Here is a 22,495-nt window from a genome sequence, read left to right on the forward strand (position 1 = left end):
AAGAAAATGAATATGTAGTCGAAAACCCAATGCATTGTATTATATTATGTTTGCGATTTAGTGATTGCTCGCTTTGTGTCTCTTGAGCTCATTCATGTTCTCAGTGCTATCGACCCGGACAAGGCTGTGGAGGAGCACCACTTCTACTACTCCATGGTTCCTCAGGAGCGCATCAATCCAAACTTCACCATCAGAGATAATCAAGGTTACATTTAATTGAAAAGCCAGCTAATAATACTTTTAGAATTGTGTAATGGAGTAATGCTAACCCAGATAATTCACTGTCCTCGAGTTAACTAATCTATTGAACAATAGCAAGTAATTAGTGTTTTATTGCAATTTTAGAAAGCTGCTTTATCAAGATTGTGTCTGTTAGCCTACGGTTTCTTCATAATGTTTCACCAAGGACTCTTCAGTTGCATGAAGACTGGATTTAACATCCAGCCAGATTCTTTTTATAGAAGTTTTGGAGATGCATAATTTGTCTGAATAGACAATCGCTGACTGCTCGCCTGGTAAAACATTCAAAATTGTTCCCACATTGGATTCAGAGTATTGAGTTTAATCAAAAATTAAAGGATGTTGATTCTGACACAAATCCTTGAAAATACTCAATAAGCACAACATTTCAAATGCAGATGGAAGTTGGATTTTTTGCTATTAAACACTTCTGGTTTTAAAAGGGGTGGAGGGAATCACAAAGCAAATCCTGAAGGTCTTATTGAAGGCCAAAGCTCTACAGTATATCTGGAAGAAATTCACTGCGCCTCATTTTCTCCACATTTTATTGTGTTACAGCTTTATTCCAAATAGCATTAATTTAATCAATTTCCTCAAAATTATTCACACAATTCCCCCATTATGGTGAAAAAACACATTTTTGCTAATTCATTAAAAATAGAAATCACATTTATGTCAGTTCTTACAGCCTTTGTTTAATAATTAATGATCCACCTTTGACATCAATTACAGTCTCGAGTCTTTTTGAATATGGTGCCACAAGCTCAGCTTACTGATCTTGTGGCTCATTTGTATTTACTTTACCTCTCCAGCTACACCAGGTTGCAAGACTTCATAAGGATGCTGTTGATTTATTAAGATTTAGGGAGTTAATACATTTTAGCTTCTATTTCCTAAGAACGCTCTTTTAACATTCCTGCCTGCTCGTTAGCTCATGCTGGTAAAACACAGTTTGGCGGAACGACACCTGGAGGTTTCATTTATTTCACGTTAAAATCTCGGTGGTTCATCTTATTCACATACAGAGTCTAAGTCTGAATTTTGTTGAATCTACAGGGAAAAACAGCAACAAGATTGGCCCGCTTCCAATAAGGAGTCCCTATTAAGTTTTCAGCCATCTATAAAAAAAAAAGGATACATTTCCTTAGACTGGATGCAAGGTACTCCATTTTTATGGACAATATACTAAGCTGTGTGGAAACAGAGCATAAAAGCTGCAGGTACATTTTTCTTCTTTGGACAGAGCCAAATTAGTTCTTTTTGTTCCCTTTTTTTCTATGTCTACTTGCAGTCTGAGCTTTCTAACATTAAGCTGTTTGCAGACGTGGAACAGATGTACATTTAAACAATCTGATTTGAATAAAAATAAAATAAAAAACATGGTGTTTGCAGACATGCAACAGATGTACATTTAAACGATCTGATTTGAATAAAAAAAAAAACATGGTGTTTCACTAAGTACTTTCAAATGTAACTGATTATAGTTTCAACTTCAGTCTAGGCAGCAAACTGGTGACAGTTTAAATAAGTCCTCCATGAAGATGAGCAAATAAGCTCTTGGGTGACTTGGTCTTTTTGGGGGGACATTTGGCATAAATTAAATCTGTAATTATTCTTCTAGGAAGAAGAAATGTCATTATGAACATTCCTGACATTTCTTGCAGAAGACTTAAGGCTACAGTGCACACCTCTGCCCACCAGTATGAAATTTGATCAGTCTGTATGCATTTTCTTACAGTGGCTGTAAAACCTTTGTGAGCATAAATTCATTCAATGAAAACACCAAAGGACCACTAACAATGGACAAAACACCTAGGATATGAGCTTCCATATACATTTAACTTCAACACATCCGTGTTTGCCTTTTACATTTAGCCACGAGAAAACCTGTGTCCATACCATGAGCATCTTAATTTTACTTGACATAAATGACATTTGTGTCCTCAAAACACATGGTTTTAAGAAGTAGTGTTGTCTGAATATTAGTATGTATTATGTCATAATGTCTAACTGGACATACTGAAAAGATGGTAAATAGGCAGCAGATACAGTAGATCATCTGTCATTGGTAGTTTGTTGAGTTTCTCAGTCTCTGGCTTCTTCAAATGGTGGAGGAAGATTTCAGTAAGTCATCAGTAGAAAAACATTGAGTTGAAAGTGGGAGACAAAAGTAAGAAGTTGCTTGTGAATTCTCTCAACTGAAAAAATATTTTAAATGGCAGTTATTAAACCTCCTAAAATGTCAGAAATTAAATTTCAAAAGATGCCTTCATTCACCAATATGCCAAAGTTATGAAAATAAGGCATAATCTTACAAATAAATTTGGACTTTTCCTGACAAAGAATGTCTTGAAGAAAACTAATAGTTTATCCTTGAAAGTGTAATGTGACATAAACTGCATGCTGTTAAAATCCACTTCTGATTGGTTGATCAGGCACTCTGACTAGTCTTTCTATAGATTGAATAAAGATCTATAATTAACAGAAAACAACTAAGCACACATTTTACTCCATTAGCTTTGAACCAAGGAGACCAAAATAAAGATTTTTGTTTGGATTGTAGGTTTTGCAATATTCTTTTGGTTTTTGTGTGCAGCAGTTGCAAAAACATTTTTTTCCCCTCCGCCTCGTGGATATACTCATTTTAAGAAGTATGGATTCTGAAAAATAATCTTTTTCTTTTCCCCTCCCCTCTCAATTCAACCTGAACTGTCAGAAATCAAAAAAGCCTGATTACCCCTTTCTTGAAACTTCTGAAAGACCCCGAAATTTTGGGAAGAATTTAAGTTTTAGCAGTTAAACTAAAATTCTGAATGTTTCATATCTTAATTATAAACCTTTTCCTTGTAGTTGTAGAAGTTTACAGAGAAAGCCTTTGAGTGCTTGGTTTTCTTTTTACTTAATTAAATCTTCAGAAGATGCTATGATTAATATTAATAATAAAGTATTTTTGATTATAATATAAACCAGGCCAAATTATTCATTAGGAATTGAAAAAAAAGTTCTTCAGACAGACTTTTATGATTGACATTTGATTCCTTAAAAGACAGATTTGTTTGTTAGCTTAGCTTTATATAACTCAACGACTGCAGCACTCGTAATATTGTTCACATGCAAAAATCTTTGAGTGTCTTAAGATGAGTAGTTTTCTTGTTTTGTGCTTTGCTCGAGACAGTAAATGAACATTTTTGCTTTGTTAGTCAGAGAACTGTAACTGTTTCAAAAGGTTTACAATAAATAGAGACAGTAAGAATAGAAAAGAGTCAGTGGAACATGAAGTACTTTTAAACTTATTAAATAAGCTATAATGAAATATACAATGGTGCAGTGAATTGGTGATTAGCCATGCGAGCACCAGACAGTCATCCAGACAGTGACAGGCAGATGAATAATGAATCAAGAAAATGAACATTACAGAAAACGCATTACTATATGCCACGTCTTATTTTATGTCAGTTATTGTTCATTGGTCAAATTAAATAGAAGAAATGCAATGAAAACTTATTTTTCTTTTAATCTTTGCATTGATTTTTAAGAAAAATCTGACTTCAAATTATAAGTCATCTTAGGTTCTCCCACTTACTTGTGATCCTCTTTTTTAGGTTCCCATACATGGAAGAGCACTTACGAAAAATTGTCTTTCACTCTTGACATCGTTCCAGATAACACGGCAGGCATTGTGGCGCGCAGGAGCACTTTCACACGTAAAGATCAGACTCAGTACCTACTTCCTGTGGTGGTGACCGACAGCGGCACCCCGGCCCTCTCCAGCACCACCACGTTGACCATTGGCGTCTGCAGCTGCCTCCCAGCCGGCCATTGTCCGACCGCCGGTGTCGAGGCGCTCGCTCTCTCCGGGGTCAGCATGCAAACCTTAATAGGGATTTTAGTCTGCCTGGTCACTCTCACTGGTAAGTGTGAATAGACAAGAAGATGATTTCCTGGCAATTTTTTTACTGTTCACTGTTCTGGAAGTCATGTAGCAATAAAGTTACCACTGTGTCAGGCAGGAGATCTCTCACATGAATATCCAGGAGGTCCAGTTTTGCATTGTTTTCATTTGAGAATCAGGTTTTCATTTACTTTTTGACTGATTACTGAATAGACAAGATTGTGGATTTTACTCAGCTCTTCTGCCTGCCTTGTTTTCTGTGCTTTTACAAATTTTTCATATCTAATCTTGTTGCCGTTTGTTTACCATTTTCACCTTTTTAAATCTGTTTATTAATGAGATAAATATAAGCTCATCAGAAGTGTTAAAATAGTAACAATTAATTGAAATGTGTGAGCACACATTTGTGTCTTAAAATGTAAGGTTTCTTCATGGGCTCCCCCTGTGCTCAACAGCATTCTCAAAATGTGTGCATTTCAGAAAATTGCAACCACTGTGGGAAATTTGTAGAAAAATTTTAAAGTTTAATATTGAAGTAGCAATTTCAATTAAAAAAAAAAAAAAGACAACCTTGAGACTTCTACCCAGGTTAATTTTAGCAGAATTATTAAGGTCAGCAGTGTTTCTTGAATCTTAATATACCCATTCAAATAAACCATTACATATTAATATGATGTCATAGAAAAGCCTGAAAGACCTACAAATAGTTTGAGAATCAATTATATGCCATAATGACAGATCGTGTCACCAAGTGACCTTGACACAGTGTTATTGTTTAAGTGGTTCTGTCTGGTAGTTGAACAATTTAGATCTCAAATGACTAAAAGGCATAAACTGGCAAAGGGTGAAACTGCCTGCATCTGTTTTTAAGGAATGAAAACCATTAATTGGCTTATAATCTGTGGGAAGAAAGATGTAGATGTGGAGATGATAATGGATCAGATGAAGAAACAGTCTGTTGTGATCAGTTGCCATGTTGAAAGCTGTTTAAACATTTGGGAACAGACTGACAGACTGGGCATGAATCAAAAAAAATAAAAAAATCTCTCAATTATTTGAGACACCATGATTAACTCCATTCCATCTGCGAACACAGTTGTGATCCTACCGCTTTATGTATACCATTCCCTCATAAAATGTCAGCTTTTTTGTGCCATGAAAAAATGAACAATGATAAATCATTTGAAAAACTTAAAAATTAAAAAAAGAAGTAATTACCCTGTCATGTAACTGTACACATCCTTAAGACACACATTGTACCAGCTTTTGAGCAACAAACATTTTTTTGATCAGAACTGAAATTACCTTGAGAAAATCTAGTTTGATCTGAAGACACACTAATCTAGAGGATGATGATACCAACACTTTAGGTATGTCGCTCTTTTAGTGATTAAGATGAGCCAAAAATACTCATTTGGAAGTTGAAGTCTGGTTTCATCAGACAGCAGCACGTCCCCCAATGACGTTTGGGTGATTGTAGACTCAGAGGATTTCTTTGGAATAAAAGCGCTGCTGCTTCAGTATTTATTCCAGACATATGGAGGACAGTACCAGTACATGTTGGAAAATCTTTCAGGTCTTTTGATCTTTCTATCTGCCTGATTGTAGAATATTTTTTCATAAAGGATATCTAAAATACTTTAAGGAAAATGCAGCGTGGGGAACTGAAATACATCGGTACAATGCTACTTGACACGCTATTGGCTGGCATTTGCAGAGTAGCCAATCCGAGGATACTCTTCCACTGATTGGCTGGACCTTCCAGAGTGGAGATGAGGAAGACAGGAGATTTAAGCTAGTTAATACCACTGTCCATATTAATGCATTTTAAGGTATATTTGACATTTGAGATAATAAAATAAATGTTTCTCAATGAGGGGTTCTAAGAATTTGTGCATTTTAGTCTTTCTCTGGCGGCTGTGGACCCAATCCCTGCAAATACTAGTGATCCACTGGATGTTTTTTTAAAATTGGATTGTGATTATTTTTATTGAAGGTTTTTGCTGTACCAGTGGCCTTTATTCAATAAAGCTAGAGAGGAAGAGGGACATATAGAGAAAAGGACACGCAGCAACAAGTACATTTGGTTCCACTAATCAAACCAGGGACAGCAGCGCTATGAACCGTAGCCTCTGAATATGGTGCCTGCATGTCCTACCACTGAGCCATGTGGCACCCTGCTTTAGTTAATAATTTTAATTAAACCGATTCTATAATCGGTTAAGAATTAACAACAATAGTAAAACTTCAGAGAATAGGAAATGATGATGAATCCATGACCTCATAAGTGAGTAGTAGAGCTTGCAAGAAAATGAAAAGGTTTTCCCCACCCAAGTTTCAGATGACAATGAACTGACTTAGTGATACTAGTATTGGAGTTCTTGGTGACATGCAGGCAGACAGATTGTGTCTGTTTGCTCTACAGAGTCGTTTCTGCAAAGTTTGGACGAACAATGTATTCTGCTTATACGTATTGCAACACTATGTAGTCAGGGTAGAGAGCTATGAGGCAGAGCTCCATCAGGTTTGTCAGATACTGGAAAGGAAATATCAGCAACAACTCACTGGGATTTTTGTATGTTATCTGGCATTTCGTAGATGCATGTTTTATACTTGTATATGTTCATATCTGCATCTATTACCCTTCTTGTTAGTGAGCTGCAGCTTCTCTTGTTTTTCTTACTGGAGAAAAAAACAAACAACAAACCCCCTGAGGAACAGCAACAAGAACAATTTAAACAGCGACCTGGCAAAAAATTTCCCAGAACCTGAATTCAGACAACATAATTAAAGTCTTTGCCCTGTACCACAGCAAGTGATTTTTCATATTGTGTAGAAATCTAAAACTTAGACAGATATTTCCGATCTGTTGCGTGTTACTGAGTTTTGGTGATGAAGACCAAGTTTGGTTCCAGAAAATGTTGAGAAATATTTGATATTTATAGGTTCTGCAATGCTCCTTCTACTTCTAATATTAATGATACCCTTGTTCACTGCCATGAAACAGATGTATAATGTGGAAACTTTTTCATAGTCTTTTGCTGACGGACATCTTGGCAAATTGAAATCCTTTGTTTGTTTGGGTTTTTTTGTTGTGTCTTTGTAAGTTGCAGCTTTACCTAAAGGTTGCAAAAGATCAAATGTCATAAAAATCCTTTTCTTGGACAGCTGAGCCTCAAATCAGGTTGATAACACTCACTATGATTAATTCTGGTTGTGAACTAAAGAAAACTAATTAAATGAGAAGATGCTTCACCAAAATATGAGATTTAGTGTGTGCACTCTTTATACATCTTAGTAGATCTTTTTTTTTTTAATTTTGTTCTCACCTCGGGTTGAAACAAGTTAAAATAATTTTGATGTATCCAACCATTTGATTGCATTTATTTATAGAAAAGAACATGCAATCAAAAGGTGACAGTTCAAATGTAGACAACCCACATTTGAACTGGGTTGTCTGAAATCCACTTCACTTTGAAAATTAGTTTTGTTTGATGTCGGCTGGTAACAGTTCCAAACATTAATATGATTGGGTGGCAGCAGATTAAAACCCCCACATAATCCATTATATGAAGAGCTCTCTCTATTCTAGGAGTTCATGTTCGGTTCTGTCACTATTACCAGAACATCTGCTTTGCTCTAAGGCTCAGACATTTTCTACTAAGCAGAAGCACCTTTTGCAAAGAGATGACAGCTAGTTCTTTGTCAGAGGGTGTATGATAGCTGCTGGGCCAGCAGTAAGGTAATGTGTTACATGGTGACATAGATAAGTGATAGAAGAGTCTAAACTACACATTTTCGAGGCATCTCATTGGTAAACAAACCATAAAGCACTTTAAAAGAAAATAAAACTGCTAGCATAAAAAAAGATTAAGTCATGTTTTTCTGAAATGTTGTTTTCATAAAGTCCCTCTTTTCCAGCAGATGTGAACTAAAGCACTTCCACCTGACAACCATTTGGCAAGTACATGAAACAGCAGGGTTTTCATTAACAAATTTCCGCTTTCATTGTTGAAGCCACCTCTTTTTTTTTTTTTTTAACTCACCCATGTGCCTTTAACACACGATTACAATGCTAGAGCGTGCAGTGCAATGATGCCAGGTAATGAGTGTATTGGTTGCAATACATCAGTACCAATACCATCCTGGGACACTGATGGGTGTGCATAGTGAAGAGCTTTATTATGACCTTAGCTGCTTTGTGTCCTCCCTTTGCCCATCACATGAAAGATTAATGACAAAACCCGCTATGCTAACACTTCTCAGAGAACAAGAGCCTGTTAAAATAGCAGGAGAAGAAGATAAACGTTCTTTCAGTATGCTGTGCCACATGGAGCGAATAAAGGAATTTATTCTTTATATTTGAAGTGAAGTAAAAAAGTAAGATATTACCAATGTTTTTCTTTGTTCCATATTTGCAGGAAAACATGTTGCAGGAAAACAAATCTGGCTGCTATTATTTTCATGCATGCTCCATCAGGCACCGTATGTTGTGTCTTTTTTAGGTTTTTCTTCTTCTCGCTAAGCTCATGCCCCGGTGTTTAACTATAATGATCTCGCACTGTGTTTTGTCTGCAGCGCTGTCGGTTCTAATGCTGATTGTGAGGAGGTACAGGCGTAAGCAACAGGAGGGGATGGATCTGGAGGTGAAGGAGTTGGAGCTGCCTGAGACCTTTTCTCAGAAGGTGCTTTACTACGGAGAGAGGGGAGCCGCTCTGGACTACTCCCAACATCCTGTCCCACTACGCCCTCATCCGAGGAGGAGGGACAGGAAACTGCGAAGGGAGGAAATCAGGGCCAGCATAAGGATGTCGCTCCGAGAGTCACACCTCATTGGGCCGGAGGACGAGGTATTCAGGCAGTTTATCCTGGACAGGCTGGCAGAAGCCGATCAGGATCCTTATGTCCCACCATTTGATTGCCTTCGGACTTATGCTTACGAAGGGTCAGGGTCGTCCTCAGGGTCTTTGAGCTCATTGGACTCCTGTTTGGAATTTGAACCTGAGAAACCTGTGTGTAACTCCAGGCCTTATGCAGTAAGACTTACCCCTTGGTATGGAGGAACAGAGGAGGACACATTCTTCTAAAGAATGCTTTCTTTTTTTTTTCCCCACCTTTTATATATTGATGACAATTGTTAAAGGGTAGAAAGACCAGGACAGTTTGTGTCCAATAGGCTTTGATCAAACAGACAATGATGATTTATCATAGACATATTCACACTCATTGAATATTTTTCACATTTTATCCAGACTTAATGTTTTAGGTCAGCTCAAAGTAATTCAACATTCGATTTTGAAGATTATGAAAAATGATCCATGACTTTCAAATGTTTTATCAGCGTACCATATTTTCCGGACTATAAGTTGCAGTTTTTTTGATAGTTTGGCCAGGGGTGCAACTTATACTCCGGAGCGATTTATGTGTGAAATTATTAACACATTATTATATCTTATCACATGTTAAACCGCAAGAGGGCGCTCTGGGCCTGTGTTGATAATGTGTGTGGCAGAAGCTACCTCCGGAGTTAGCGGAGTTGTTTACAAGCGACACCGAAAATTAATATTTAGTGATTTGGAGTGACACAGATGGTTTGGTAAACTTGTTAGCATGTTATTTATGCTATAGTAATCTGAATAACTCTTAATATGTTATGTTAACATACCAGCCACATTCTCAGTTTGTTATGCGTCATGTAACATTAGCATACCGTACAATTATTCAGCCTGTTGTTGCCTCTATTCTATTTTTGTTTTAAATTACCTTTCAAGATGACATGTCTCTTCTTGGTGTTGGATTTTATCAAATAAATTTCCCCCAAAAATGCGACTTATACATTCTTTCTTTATCATGCGTTTTATGGCTGGTGCGACTTTTACTCCGGAGAGACTTATAATCTGGAAAATACGGTATTTTTTTTAAGAGTGAAGGTGGATACAAACGTTTGACCCGCAGTTGAGGTTTTTATTTAAAAGAAATTGCAAGCCGTGTTTCTGGGGCCTTGGGTTGGTTTGTCACATAGTATCTGAATGAAACCTAAATAAAATACATCGTGCTTGTAAAATGTGAAAAAAAAAATCATGTAGGGTAAATATTTGTACCAATGTTTCTTGTAGTTTTTTTTTAATGTTAGATTTCAGTCTGACTTCTCTCTACTGTTAGGGCTTTTAAGGCTGCAGGTTTCTTTTTTTTTTTTCTTCATCTTGACAGTTTGCACAATGACAAAGTGTACTTTTTAAAATGTCAAACCATTGCTGTGAAGATAATATCAAGCCTTATATAAAAACAGCTACTGCTGGCAAGCTTCACATGTCCAATCCATTTTGGTAGCTGTCCTCTGTGTTCTTTACTTCTTTTAAATGTTATATTTATTACCTAATACAGAATTTCAGCCTGTTTAACTGGGATTGTGTATCATTTAGTAGTAAATATTATTCCAATGAGATAATGCAAAAAGGGATTAGAGGAAATAAAAAGCATGCTCATATATCTATTATTTTCTTATCGCTTATAGATTTTTCCCTACTTCTTATATACATACCTGCTGTAACATTAAATGGCCTTTTGGGACTTGAATAAAGCTGGATCTGAATCTACCAAAAAGCTCTCAAATTATAATTATATTATATCAATGGCTTAGTCCACAGCGTGCTTCTGTTTTACCCTTTTCTAATTCATATCCCAAGTAGTCCCCCTTTTCTCCATCTTCACTTCTCCACTCTCATTTCAAACTGCTTTCTTCTTCTATTGTTCTATTGTTTGTTTTTAGGAGAAACAAATTCAGTTGTGAATTTCACATTCCCAACTGATCATAAAATTGTGCAAACTTTATCCAAATACAAAATAATATTTATTCCATAAACTAAAAAACAAAAAGTGACTGGTTGAATTGAAAATTTTGAAAATGAGTTAGTATAAGCTTGATAGATTAGTTTGCACAGACATAAACTAATAATTTGTCACAGCATCGTTCCTGTTCATTTTCAAGATTTGATGGTTTAGAGATACCATTTAACACTTGTTGTGAATCTGATGTATTAGAAATAAAGTTCAACAGACTTTGTAGGAATTTCTAGACATTTTATCCTTTTTATCCCTCAGCAAAAGCCACAGAGCTGTACAGATGTCCATTATACATCTAAGTTTAGATGTATAAAGTTAGCTTTATTTTAGTCTTAGCTTCTGAAGAATTGGTAAGACTAAAATGAAGCTATGTAAAGATAGTCCTTATAGTTTGTTCGCAACTTCTTTAACTTAAAAAAAGCTCACCTTTTCACCTTTTTTTTTTCACAGTTTTAGCTGAGATGTTTGTCTATGTTGGCCATATGCCCCGTAACCTTACAGCTGTAGATCACAATTATGTCCGAGCAAAGAAGCATTCCTGAAGGAAGTAGTTCACCAATCCCCCAAAACTCTTACACACCAGACATAAGTTTGACAAGGACATCTGTGTCCTCATGTCAGTTAAGACGTTAAACCATAAACACTTTTTTAGTTAGAAACAAATTCGAATAGTTACTTACAATCAGTTAGTCCAGCTTATCTAGCTCTGCTGCTTTCCACCAACTCTTGGGACCAATTTTAAGATTCTTAACTTATCTTTGAGTTATAAGTCTGTAGCTTTTTTCCCTGACTTCTTTGCACGAAGGAGGGAGTGCATTTTAGCTTTACTGTACATGATCTGCAGGAAAATACACTCCTTGCTGGAACTGAAAAAAATAGGCTGTTGAGAAGCCTATTTCTCAAAACTATTTCTGGTTTTTATAAGATGAATAAAACATAATGTCACTCACACTTTTCTTTTCTTCATCTCCTTATGACATTGCACTTTCAATATTGCTAAAAGGTATTACTCTAAGAAGCTTAGAACAACTCATTTTTCATTTCTTCCACCTAAATTAATAAGAATATCACAGAAATGGCAATTTATTTAAGAGTGACTAGATTGACTACATTCAAAGTGTGGTACATTTCAAACATTTATTTCTTTTCATTTATATTTTATGACTTATGACTAATAAAAAAAAATCAGTTTCTCATAAAATTGCAATATCATACAAAGTATATTAACATGTTTTCATAACAGAATTGAAAGTTTACTGTAAAGTACGTTCATGTAATGTACATTATATGTTGTCGCTAGTTGGTGGGGGCACCTTTTGCAGGAACTGCTGCATCAGTGGAGGCAATCCTGAGCTTTTGCTGAAGTGTTAAGGACGCTCAGGTTGCTTTAATAATGACCTCTTCCTTTTGACCATAACTTGTTTTCTTTATGTGGTTTTCCTGGCTAATCAATCACAGTGATAAGTAGTCATTAAAGCAGCCATTGGTACTTTTGGCTATGTGGGCAGGTGCAAAGTCCTACTTGAAAATGAAAACAGAAATACAAAGCTTGTCTGCATTCAGAAGCATGAAGGGATCAAACATACATTGACAGATGGCTGTCTTAAAACTGGATCAAATATGTTAGGGTTGACCAACTCCAGCATGACTTAGCTCCTGAAGAAGCACTGACCATGGAAACTTTCCATCAAACCTCAAGTTACTTGAATTCTGTACTTCTCCACTTTTTCTTCGGATTCTGGGATCTTGACTTTCAAATGAAATGCACATTTTCTGTAATCCTAAGAGAGGACTTTGGACAATGTTTTTTTTTTCCTCCGTAGTTGAGGCAAGGCTCTTTTTCCTCTGTCTGTAATTTAGGACTGGTCTAATACAAGGGATGTAAAATTGAAACCAATGTCCTGCATCCATGTGTGTGGTGGCTCTTGAAGGACTGACTCTAGCCACACTCCACACCTTGTGAATATTTCCTTAATCTCTTAAATGGGCTTCACATCATGTTTTATATGTTGTTTGTTCATCCTTTTCAACCTTTATTCCCTTTGTTCAATTACCCATATGCTGGGATACAGTCCTCTGTTAAATGTCAAAGGAGGACTGTATCCCTCTGTTGAGGGACACAATTGTTTCCCAACAATTGTTGGGAAACAATTGCTGCAGGTAAATGCAACAAATGTAAGTTTGTCTTATTTTTCTTGATCGTTCTTTGGCTTTCTGGTTTTCACAAGTTCTGTAAAATCTCTGGATATTTTCACTATTTTTACTGAGTCATGTCTCAAATGTGTTTTTTTTTTCAGTACATACAACAAATATCAAATCTTCAAAATGCAATATGCAGTGTGATGTGCCAATCTGAGAGCCCATCAAACCACTCATTTTGAACACCCAGCAATCAAGAGGGAAGAGAGGCGACTTACTTTATAACTTCTTGCAAATTAAGGTTGAGAGAGAAGTGAAAGTGTGCCACAAGTTGATTTAAGATGTATAAAGGAAATGCAACTACTGGGAACCAAGTATAGTAAAAAAGCTATACAGAATAACACCAGATTTTTTTCCCCTCTTTCTTCATGGTCATTAGACAAACACCACATGCAGCTGTGTAGGTGGTTGCTCATAGGATGGCTCGAGGTAATTGCGTGGTGATCAGGGCCAGCCCTCTTCACCTGCCCATACACTAATTGGGTGGTTTGCTGGCTGTGAAGGTCAGGGATTGAACCAGAGAGAATATAATATCCACTGAAGGAATATATAAAAAAACAAAACAATCATGCACAAGTCTGTTTTGAAGAAAGAACATGAAATAAGAAAGAAAAAGGCAATGGAAACAACTAATTGCAAGGATTTATTCAATGTTTCCCACTGTGGTTTCTTGTATGAGTAGGTGCAGGACTCAGCAGGACAATTTCCAGACATCCCCGGAACTCAAAGTGGGTTTCAAATAGCTTCCAATGTTGGAAACAATCTAACCGGCCAGTGCTTTTTAGACTAAATCATCACCTCACAATAGCTTCTAAAGGCCTTTTAAAAGTCTTTTCAAACCAATCTTCACCATCTAGCATGCTTTGGACTTGCCTGTAAAAGCTCAGTTATAATTTCCTTTTCAATTGTACCTTGATGTCAAAAGGGGTTCGGCTACTGGTGTCATTTAACCTTCTGAATTTCTGCCATTATCCACGGTGAATATTACGGGTAATTTAACCTAACAGCCCTTTTCTTTGTGTAATTATAACCATTATGGCAACGTGAAGAATTTCACTCTGTCAACTGTCTCTATCTTTGCACAGGTTTGATATTCAGCTCTCTTTTTCCAAACCCAGAGCCGAACTCATCACACAGCGCCACAATGCACACTGGAGGGTCTTTAAGAGGGACTCTCATTAGGCAGACAGTGAGATGATTGAAAAGATGCCTGAAAGGATTTCGAGAGCCATTCCTTCTTTCATTAGTTGCATGTATGCCTTAAGCTTCTGAAGTGGAAGCAAATGATTCACATTCAGTTTGGTAATGTGAACATAATTATAACATATAAGGATTAAAATCTGAGGAAAAATTTAGAATTTTACAACACTGGTTGTGTTAAAAAATTACTGTATGGATCGCAATGGGTGCTGAATCTGAAGGTTATACTGAAGATTTGTGAAAATATTAGATCTTGGGAGTTTCCAGCAAGAACTCCATGAGAAACAGCTCAAAGACAATTTCATTCTCCAGATTAAAAATGACAAGTTCCTGAACATTTTTGCATATCTGGTCCGAAATGAGCTCACCTAAGCAAATAAAAAGTCTCAGCACTGAAACAGTTTACATAAAACGCTGTGTGAGCTTTTGGATGAGGTCTGCACATTTTTATGTATTTTTAGGTCAAATGCAGCCAAATAGTGACCAGCACCATTAAGAATTAACTTTTGTGTTCATGTAATCACTACGCTTTAAATTGTCCTGAAATTTACTTGCATAATTTTCACAAATGCAGTGTCATTCACTCAGTGGAATCAGTTAGTATTGTATGTAGTTTGTTGGTTTGTTTGTTTTGTTGCTCTAACTAACAGATGCAATTCATTCACAGTGTTCAATCCTGATGAGAATAAAAACCCTCCAACCTTTTAATAGCACTGAACAGGACAGAGAGCAGAAAACAAGTGGTTGGGTCCACCTGAGACTAAGTAGATGTATAAATATGTATTAAGGTATGAGTTCTATTTATTAAATTAACATAGAGATGTCAAGCACGACCAAAGCAAGGCGTGATGATTAGTATGAATAAACATAAGAGTCATCAGCAGTGAACAACTTCCAGCCTCTACTGTAATGTAAGTGACACCAGCAGGAATCCTCCACGTATCCTACAAGGGTTCACATTTAATCAGATTGTTTACTCTCAGCATGTGTGAGAGAGTTTGATCTCACAGTAAAATAAATAAATTAATTAAAATACTTATAATTCAAGAGTGTATCGTTTTTAATTTAAGAACAGGATTCTTTGTTTTTATTCAGATATCGCACTGCCCTCTGCTTCTTCTCTCACGTTTGATGATGTTTGTTCAAACCTCCTTTCCGGTCTGAAATGTTCTTCATGCTCTCAAACTTCCTCTGCTCACGAGTGAAAAAGGGTAGCTTCTCTCTACTTCTGATTTTCTTTTTTTATCTTGCCTGGATTAATAGTTTCAAACTTGCAAATCGAAAGTCACACAATATCAAAGTGTTGGCTTTTACTCTTCAAATAGTACACGATAGATTAGGAACTGAGAACAAAGCAGATGGGCAGCATGACATTTCTACTTTTATGGACAATTATTTCAAAAGTCACCTTATTGTGTTGCAGTTGTAGTGGAAGGATATTTATACCCTTCCACTACATCTAGATTTTGAACGGTACTCAAACTCACTCTTCATTTTCGCAAGGTTTTGTCAAACAAAATATATATTTTAATACAAATCTGCATGGAAATCATAGCAATAAAAATTACAGGCGGTCCAGGGAAATATTAAAGTTCAACTTTTCTTTGGAGTGGGAGTGTAGTTTTCATGACAGGCATCTTTGTTTTCTTCTATCCCTGATAAATTCACCAACAATCCTGCAAGCAACAGGCCAGTGAAGGGCAGTGACCCTCTCAGCTTTGGCAGGCCAAATTTGCATAGTCAGACTTGTAGACAAAATGTGAACAACAAATAACCCAATAGAAATTAAAGGTTTCTTCTTTCAGGGGACACAGATGCAAGTTAGCAATATGGAAACAAGCTTTTCATTATTTCATGGAACAAATAAGTGTTTATCAGCCTATTAACAGCTGTAATTTGAAAACTACAACAATTCAGATTTAGTTAAATGTTGATTAAGTTGGAGCAACTCTTTACTTTTAGGTATATTTTAATTTTATTGATACACTCATGGGAACAAATAAAAATAAAGCCTCCTTTGTAATTTTTGTAATTTTATAAATTACTAAGCACAATTTAGTCCTTTTTTTGTTTTTTTTTAAACACAAAACACACATTTTGTGTTTTAATAAAACAAAATGTGTTAAGCTGAACACTTTGAAGGTATATCTCAGAAAATAGTAAGTTCTGCAGCTCCTGGGTATATTGTAGCCCAAAACTTCTGCTGTTGACATCCAACTGTTGAACAGAAGTGAAATGTTAGTAGGTCTACAGTTAAAAGAAGATCCTTAGATCGAGAATGACTGTGAAAAATAGTTTGAAACCTAAAGTATTCTCTACTGTTTTAAATGGTTTAGTCCTCCAAAAACATCCCTCCACACATTTTTAAAGAATGTAAAATATTCTGTGTGTAAGCTATTTTCAGAGCTTAGCTTTGCATATCTCCTTCTCTCTTCCCCCACCTTCACTTTTTAAAAGAGCGCTTCTGAATTTACAAAGGAATACTTCCCACTTACGATTCATAACGCATCCACTTGATCTGATTTCATATTGTTCTTTCTTTAGGTCTGCAGTGTGAAAGTACCATTATGGAATACCAAAGGCCCCGGGTCCAAAGTGAAAAGTCCCATTAATAAAGAAGAGATTACTTTCAGTTGCTGTCAAGGCCCTGCACTGCAAAAGGATTGATGCGCTCACATTAAATCAGCCCCTTGAAAGGTCCTTCTAAAACTGTACGAGTGCCAACTGTACAGGTGATTTTTTACCCTCCCTCTATTATGTTTCACTCTCAGGGCATGTTCTGTGGTATTATCAGGGTATTGATATTGGGATTTTTGCCTTGTTTGTTGGTTTGGTCATTTTAAAAAAAACATGCATTTGTCATTTTTTTCTCCTAAGTACTTTCTTTTCTTCTTGTTCTCCTTCCCGTTTTTTCTTCACAGCCATAGGGTTTGTTGTTCACTTTTTGTTGTCTGAACCATCATTCAAAAAATGTGGGGCTTTCTCCTGACAGCCACTGAAGCAAGGAAATGAGAAATGACTTACACAGTTTAGCTCCTCTTCATTTTCACTCCGCCTTATTATTATGAACCACACGTTTCCACACCCGCATATACGCACACTCTCTCTCAAGCCCTCATGCACATTCTCACAAGCACCCAGCACATTCCTTCACAGATGATTGGTGAAGACTCTTCAGGAAAAAGACACCTAAATCCGTGAAGTAGTGAGAGGTTTTTTGTCAATGTCCAACCTCCATGACATAGAGTGCATTTAGAACACGTTGACACGTCAGAGACTGATGGTCCCTGAAGATCTCTAATTAGCTGTCATTTATAATTGATTAAAATCCAAAAGTCAAATAACAAATGAAAACCGGATATTTTTTTTTTCCTGGCGACTTGTCATTTGTAGTTTCCAGATAGATATCTGAGACTGGATGTAAAAAAGATTATTTAATTACTTGATAATTACTCATCACATTATGTATACCCATGTAAAAATTTAACTGGGGAGATATGTTGTCAGGTTTAACGATAAATATAACTTCTTTTTTCTTTTTTTTTTTCCCTGAAGGAAAATTAATGATTGAAAAAGTGAAGTAAAGTCTCTCCTTGAACGCACTATCCCGTTGGTGTCAACGTGTGATCTTATCTGACAAAGTGTTTGACGTAAGGTTACACGTTCAAAGCTGAACTGGACTCCCTGGTGCTAAAGACAATGGCGTGAACCACAAAGTTATATTATCCTAGACATAGGACTGGGTCTCAAAGAATTATAAGACTAAAAGTAGCTCGTTTTTGAAAAAATCTTAAAATTTATTGAAATCCAAGATTTTTCTTAGAGTTTTACCTCAGTTAGGCGAAAGTTGTTACTTCAGCACCTTAGACTTTAAGAGGGCTGGTAAAGTGAAGAAATGTTACAAGTAGTGAGGAAGACCTTTAGAGAGACTCGAAGTGCCTTACGCTAAGGCACTTTTAGTAAGGCACTTATCTCCTGACTCACAGACAGGAGATATTGAATGTACAATGGATGAAGTTGTGCCAACATCAGGCACTGCTATTCTGTTCTGTTATTTTTTTTTGTGTGTGTGTGTCCTTTTCTAAGTCTTTACACACTCATCTTTTTCAGGCTTTATTCCTATTACCTATAATAATATTCAGCTCACAGCTAATGAAAACATGACATTTAAGATTAAACAATTACATCAGACCAATGAAAACATTTAGAATAAATAAATGTGGACTTTTTTAAAAGGTTGATATTTTCAAAAGGTACTTTCATTTTAAAATAGAGCCTTGTTGGAACAATTTGAGAAAATACCATGTAACAGCTGGTTGCTAAAGTTAGAATCTGAGTTAGAGAGTCCAAACAATTGGAAATTAAAGGACTGTTTTGACATCTTTGAATCTCTGGTTCAAAGGGTAAAATACATTGACTAGTCAAATCTCGAGTACATCATTGTGGTATTTGCTCAGCAGTGCTTCATAACGATGGGATACTCTGCTGAAAAGCCAGGTCATGCTGGGGGACATTAGGCCTCATTGTAGAGCCAGAGTTCATGTGATTCCAGCATTTGATCAGAATGCCTTCTGTGCCGATTTGAAGGTTTTTCAGGGATATCCTACTGGGAACACTTCAAGATCCCACAGAATAAGTTGGAGATTGTAACTGGAGAGAGGAATAGAGTTTTTGCTCAAGGGCCTTATGGTCCCACAACCTGATCTCGGATATGTGAACATAATTTGTAGTCTTGATTCAGTATTAATTCTTGATGTTTCATGTCTTTTGCTAATTGTAGGTCATTATTTTTGGATGTGCAGTTATTTTTGGAAATTCAGCTACTACTTTTTAAACAAATAACTGAACTTATCAGTCGGTGTAATCTTTGGAAGTTCAGTTAGGATTTTTTTTAGATAACTTCCAATCTCTGATAGCAATTCACAAACCATTATCCAGTCTAAATTAGTCACTTTGTTTTTGATTTCTTTTTTTTTTTCTCTCAGCAACCATCTGGCGACCCCCAGAAATTATTTTGCAGCTCTCCTGGGGGTCCTGTGAATGCCAAGAGTTAATTTACCATGTTTTCTGCATACACACACGACTTATGCTATCAAAACCTAACAGAAGAATTGAATGACTGAGAGACATGAATCCACGTCTTAGAAATAGTTGAAAACAACATTTGTTTTCTCAACTCTGATATTAGTGCTTTGCATAAACCCATTTAAAAATAGGGCAGCACTTTTTTGGTTCTTACAAGATTTCAGAGGGTTGGAGAAAACTGAGAAAAAGGTCTTTGAACACTCTTATTTAAGTATCGGGTCTTCTCTTATGTTCTCCCTCTCTGGATCTTCAGATCAGGTCACATATTTTCTGTAAGATTTCTATCTGGGAACTGGGATCTTTGTAGAGTAAGGCTGAATTTGTGTCTGGTAAGCAATTTCTGTGTTAAATTGGAGATGTTCATGGATCATTTTCCTTTTGTGGGAACGAATAATAACCCAGTTTTAGTTTTCTGATGAAATCCAATAGATTTAGTTCAGAATTACCCTGTTTCAAAGAGCTCATGAAGAAAACACTAACACAGTTCTTAAGAGTTTTTGACAATAAAAGACCCACAACATAGCAGATGATTCACCACATCTTGATGATCTGCCATAAAGTAACCCTTTATTTTAGGCAAAGGGAAGTAGCTGTTGCTGAAAACATGCTCACAGTGTCAATTAAAATTTCACTGTTTGGCATCCTCCACAAGTATGCACTTGATGCCAGGACAAAAAATAATAACGGTAGTTCTCCAAAACAGTCAGTTGTCATTTTGATAATTTCTACTGGATGTTATGAAGAGTTGACATCCTAAAAATGCAACTTTATTGGAAACCTATATCTTTTGTGGCGTTTTTGCTGTTGTCACAGAAAATAGTGAAGCTGCTGCCAAAAAGCCCTTTTGTTTCTTTTCAACAATCAATAAGCAAAAAAGAAAGTGCTATCAGTCACTGTAAAAGGTTCTCTTTGCTGGTATGGCACTGGACCTTCTTATTATCTTTAGAACAGTTCACCTTGTCAAGTTTACCTTGAGAAAAGATCTTGTCAACTTTTTAAAGTTTCAAATAGATCCAAATCTTTGCTCATTTATCTTTTTTTGTTGATTTATTTAAGTTTGGCATAACCTGGAGTCTAATCAGTGGTGGAAATAAAAGGAAAGAGCAGCCTTAAATGTTATGTCATTATGCAGTTTTGTAGCTTTATTTTTTCTTTTTCTACAAATACCAAATATTGTATATGCCTTGCAGTTTTGCCAGGCTTAATTATAGCTTGGCCAGAATTGGACTCATCTGGGGCATCCTTTTATTGATGATTTTAACCTTGTATTCATGCATTGCACTGCATCTCTTCCAGACATTTCAATAATTACCACCAGCCAGCAATCAACCTCTTCTTGCATTTTCCTTGTCTGCATGTTTGCATTGTGTATGCGCATATTGTGAGGGGCTTGCTTCTCGAGTTAGAAAAAAAAAGGCATCGATGCAGTCCTCAGAAGTAGCACATCATTAATAACGGAGGGACCTTTGAAGATCCTGCATAAATGTCTAATTAGGTTTGGTAACCTTTAGGAAACTCAAGTGGGTGAATACTAAACAGGCCCAGAGATCTTGTACTGCATGGCAAACTAGGCGTTCAACATGTGGGAGAGAGTTCTGACATTGAGAGGGTTTGTTCCACTGACGGAAAGGGCATGCAATTTAAACCACATTACAACTGCATCTGAACTTATTGGGCAATTTCGGACCAATTTATTTTTGTTAACCATCTTGTGTGCACGCGTCATCTTGGAGGTGAAACAAAAATATGCCATGTTTCTTTCTTTTTCTTCCCTTTTCTACTTTTGCCCTTCAAGCTGTTTGGATCGGTGTTCAGTGACGTGACAAGCCTGCGTGGCATTTAACAGACCCTTAGGTTGAAGTATTTGAGCCACCAGCCATGTTCATATACTGAACCGGTGTGGGAATGATGTGACCTAGAAAATATTACTTTGGGAGGAAAAAAAAGAACTGTGCTTGGTTTATACAACTGTGTCCTTGTCACAGACTAATAACACACATATTAAGAGATGACAGCCCAATGAATATACTGCCACATGTTAGTGGCAGTATATTCTGCCACTAACATGCCACTAACTCCTATGGGGGAGTCGGGGCACTGCTTCAAGCCAATCTTTATGGCGAAGATACAGATCTGACTTGCCGACTTCCCTTAACTCCCTCCTTCCAACACGCCAGAGGCTGTTCACCTTGGAGACCTGCTGCGGATATGGGTACGGCCTGGCGCGAGATTTAGAGTATGCCAAAGACTGTATGCCAAAAACTGCACCCAGATGCAGTGCTGTGAGCATCCGCAAAGTTTCAAACTATAACTCCAGTTTGAAACATTGTAGTTTTGCTGGAACTTTTTGCCTTTTTCAACAATATTTCTAACATTCACCAAACAAATGTCCTTTTGCTTGATGATCACGTTCACGTAAATCAGCCCAAAGCTCAATTTGAACACAAAACTGTGGTAATTACACAGTAGAAGTCTAGTAGTCACACGAGATACGTATTTAAAGTTCTCTTTCAATATCAAACATGATAATAAAAGAAAAAAATCGTAGTAACTGAGCATGACAGAAACAACCTCTTCAGCGCCAGTGGAAGTGATAAATACAGAGGTTGTAAAAATCTACTCTGGTTAATAAAACTGCATGAACTTATATGTATTTTTCCTCTGACTTAAAAAAAACTGTCTGAACAAATTTGCAAAAGACATTTACAAGCATTAGATTTATGAGGTGACATTGTTTACTGTATGGAACTGATGGGTTATCAAAATGAGTGGACCCAGCTTTTACAGACGCTTCATAATTGCAACATGCAGCTCCAAAATTCAGTGACATGAACAACTACCTTGGTAGTTTCAGTGAAATAATTTCAAATATTTAAATGTCAGAAATTGTAGAAGAAAAAAAACAGACTCCATTCTGCTCAGCTTCGCTTGCCAGCTCATTTTGGGTGATGCGAAGGCACATATACAGTCCTATTGCTGGATCCCCTGCAGTGGGATATCCTTCCTGATAAGATGCCCAAACCACCTCACTGGACT

At 36.6% G+C, this 22,495-nt stretch overlaps 1 protein-coding gene across 3 annotated transcripts in view; it reads left to right on the plus strand.

Moving 5' to 3' along the window:
• cdh19 (cadherin 19, type 2) overlaps positions 1 to 9,961 on the plus strand; it is a 28,424-nt gene extending 18,463 nt beyond the window's left edge. The window contains exons 10-13 of one of the 3 annotated variants that reach the window (XM_055020987.1): positions 88 to 205; positions 3,903 to 4,151; positions 8,054 to 8,092; positions 8,711 to 8,770. In XM_055020987.1, the coding sequence (XP_054876962.1) occupies positions 88 to 205; positions 3,903 to 4,151; positions 8,054 to 8,067 (381 nt within the window). In that variant the 3' untranslated portion in view covers positions 8,068 to 8,092; positions 8,711 to 8,770. Of the gene's footprint in view, positions 1 to 87; positions 206 to 3,902; positions 4,152 to 8,053; positions 8,093 to 8,710 lie in introns of all 3 variants that reach the window. The other 2 variants (XM_055020988.1, XM_055020986.1) reach the window with 2 other exon arrangements.
• The last annotated feature ends 12,534 nt before the right edge of the window (positions 9,962 to 22,495 follow it).

This window comes from Poeciliopsis prolifica, unplaced genomic scaffold (genome assembly GCF_027474105.1).
Source record: "Poeciliopsis prolifica strain line A6 unplaced genomic scaffold, Auburn_PproV2 SCAFFOLD072, whole genome shotgun sequence".
NCBI classification, from domain to species: Eukaryota; Metazoa; Chordata; class Actinopteri; order Cyprinodontiformes; family Poeciliidae; genus Poeciliopsis; species Poeciliopsis prolifica.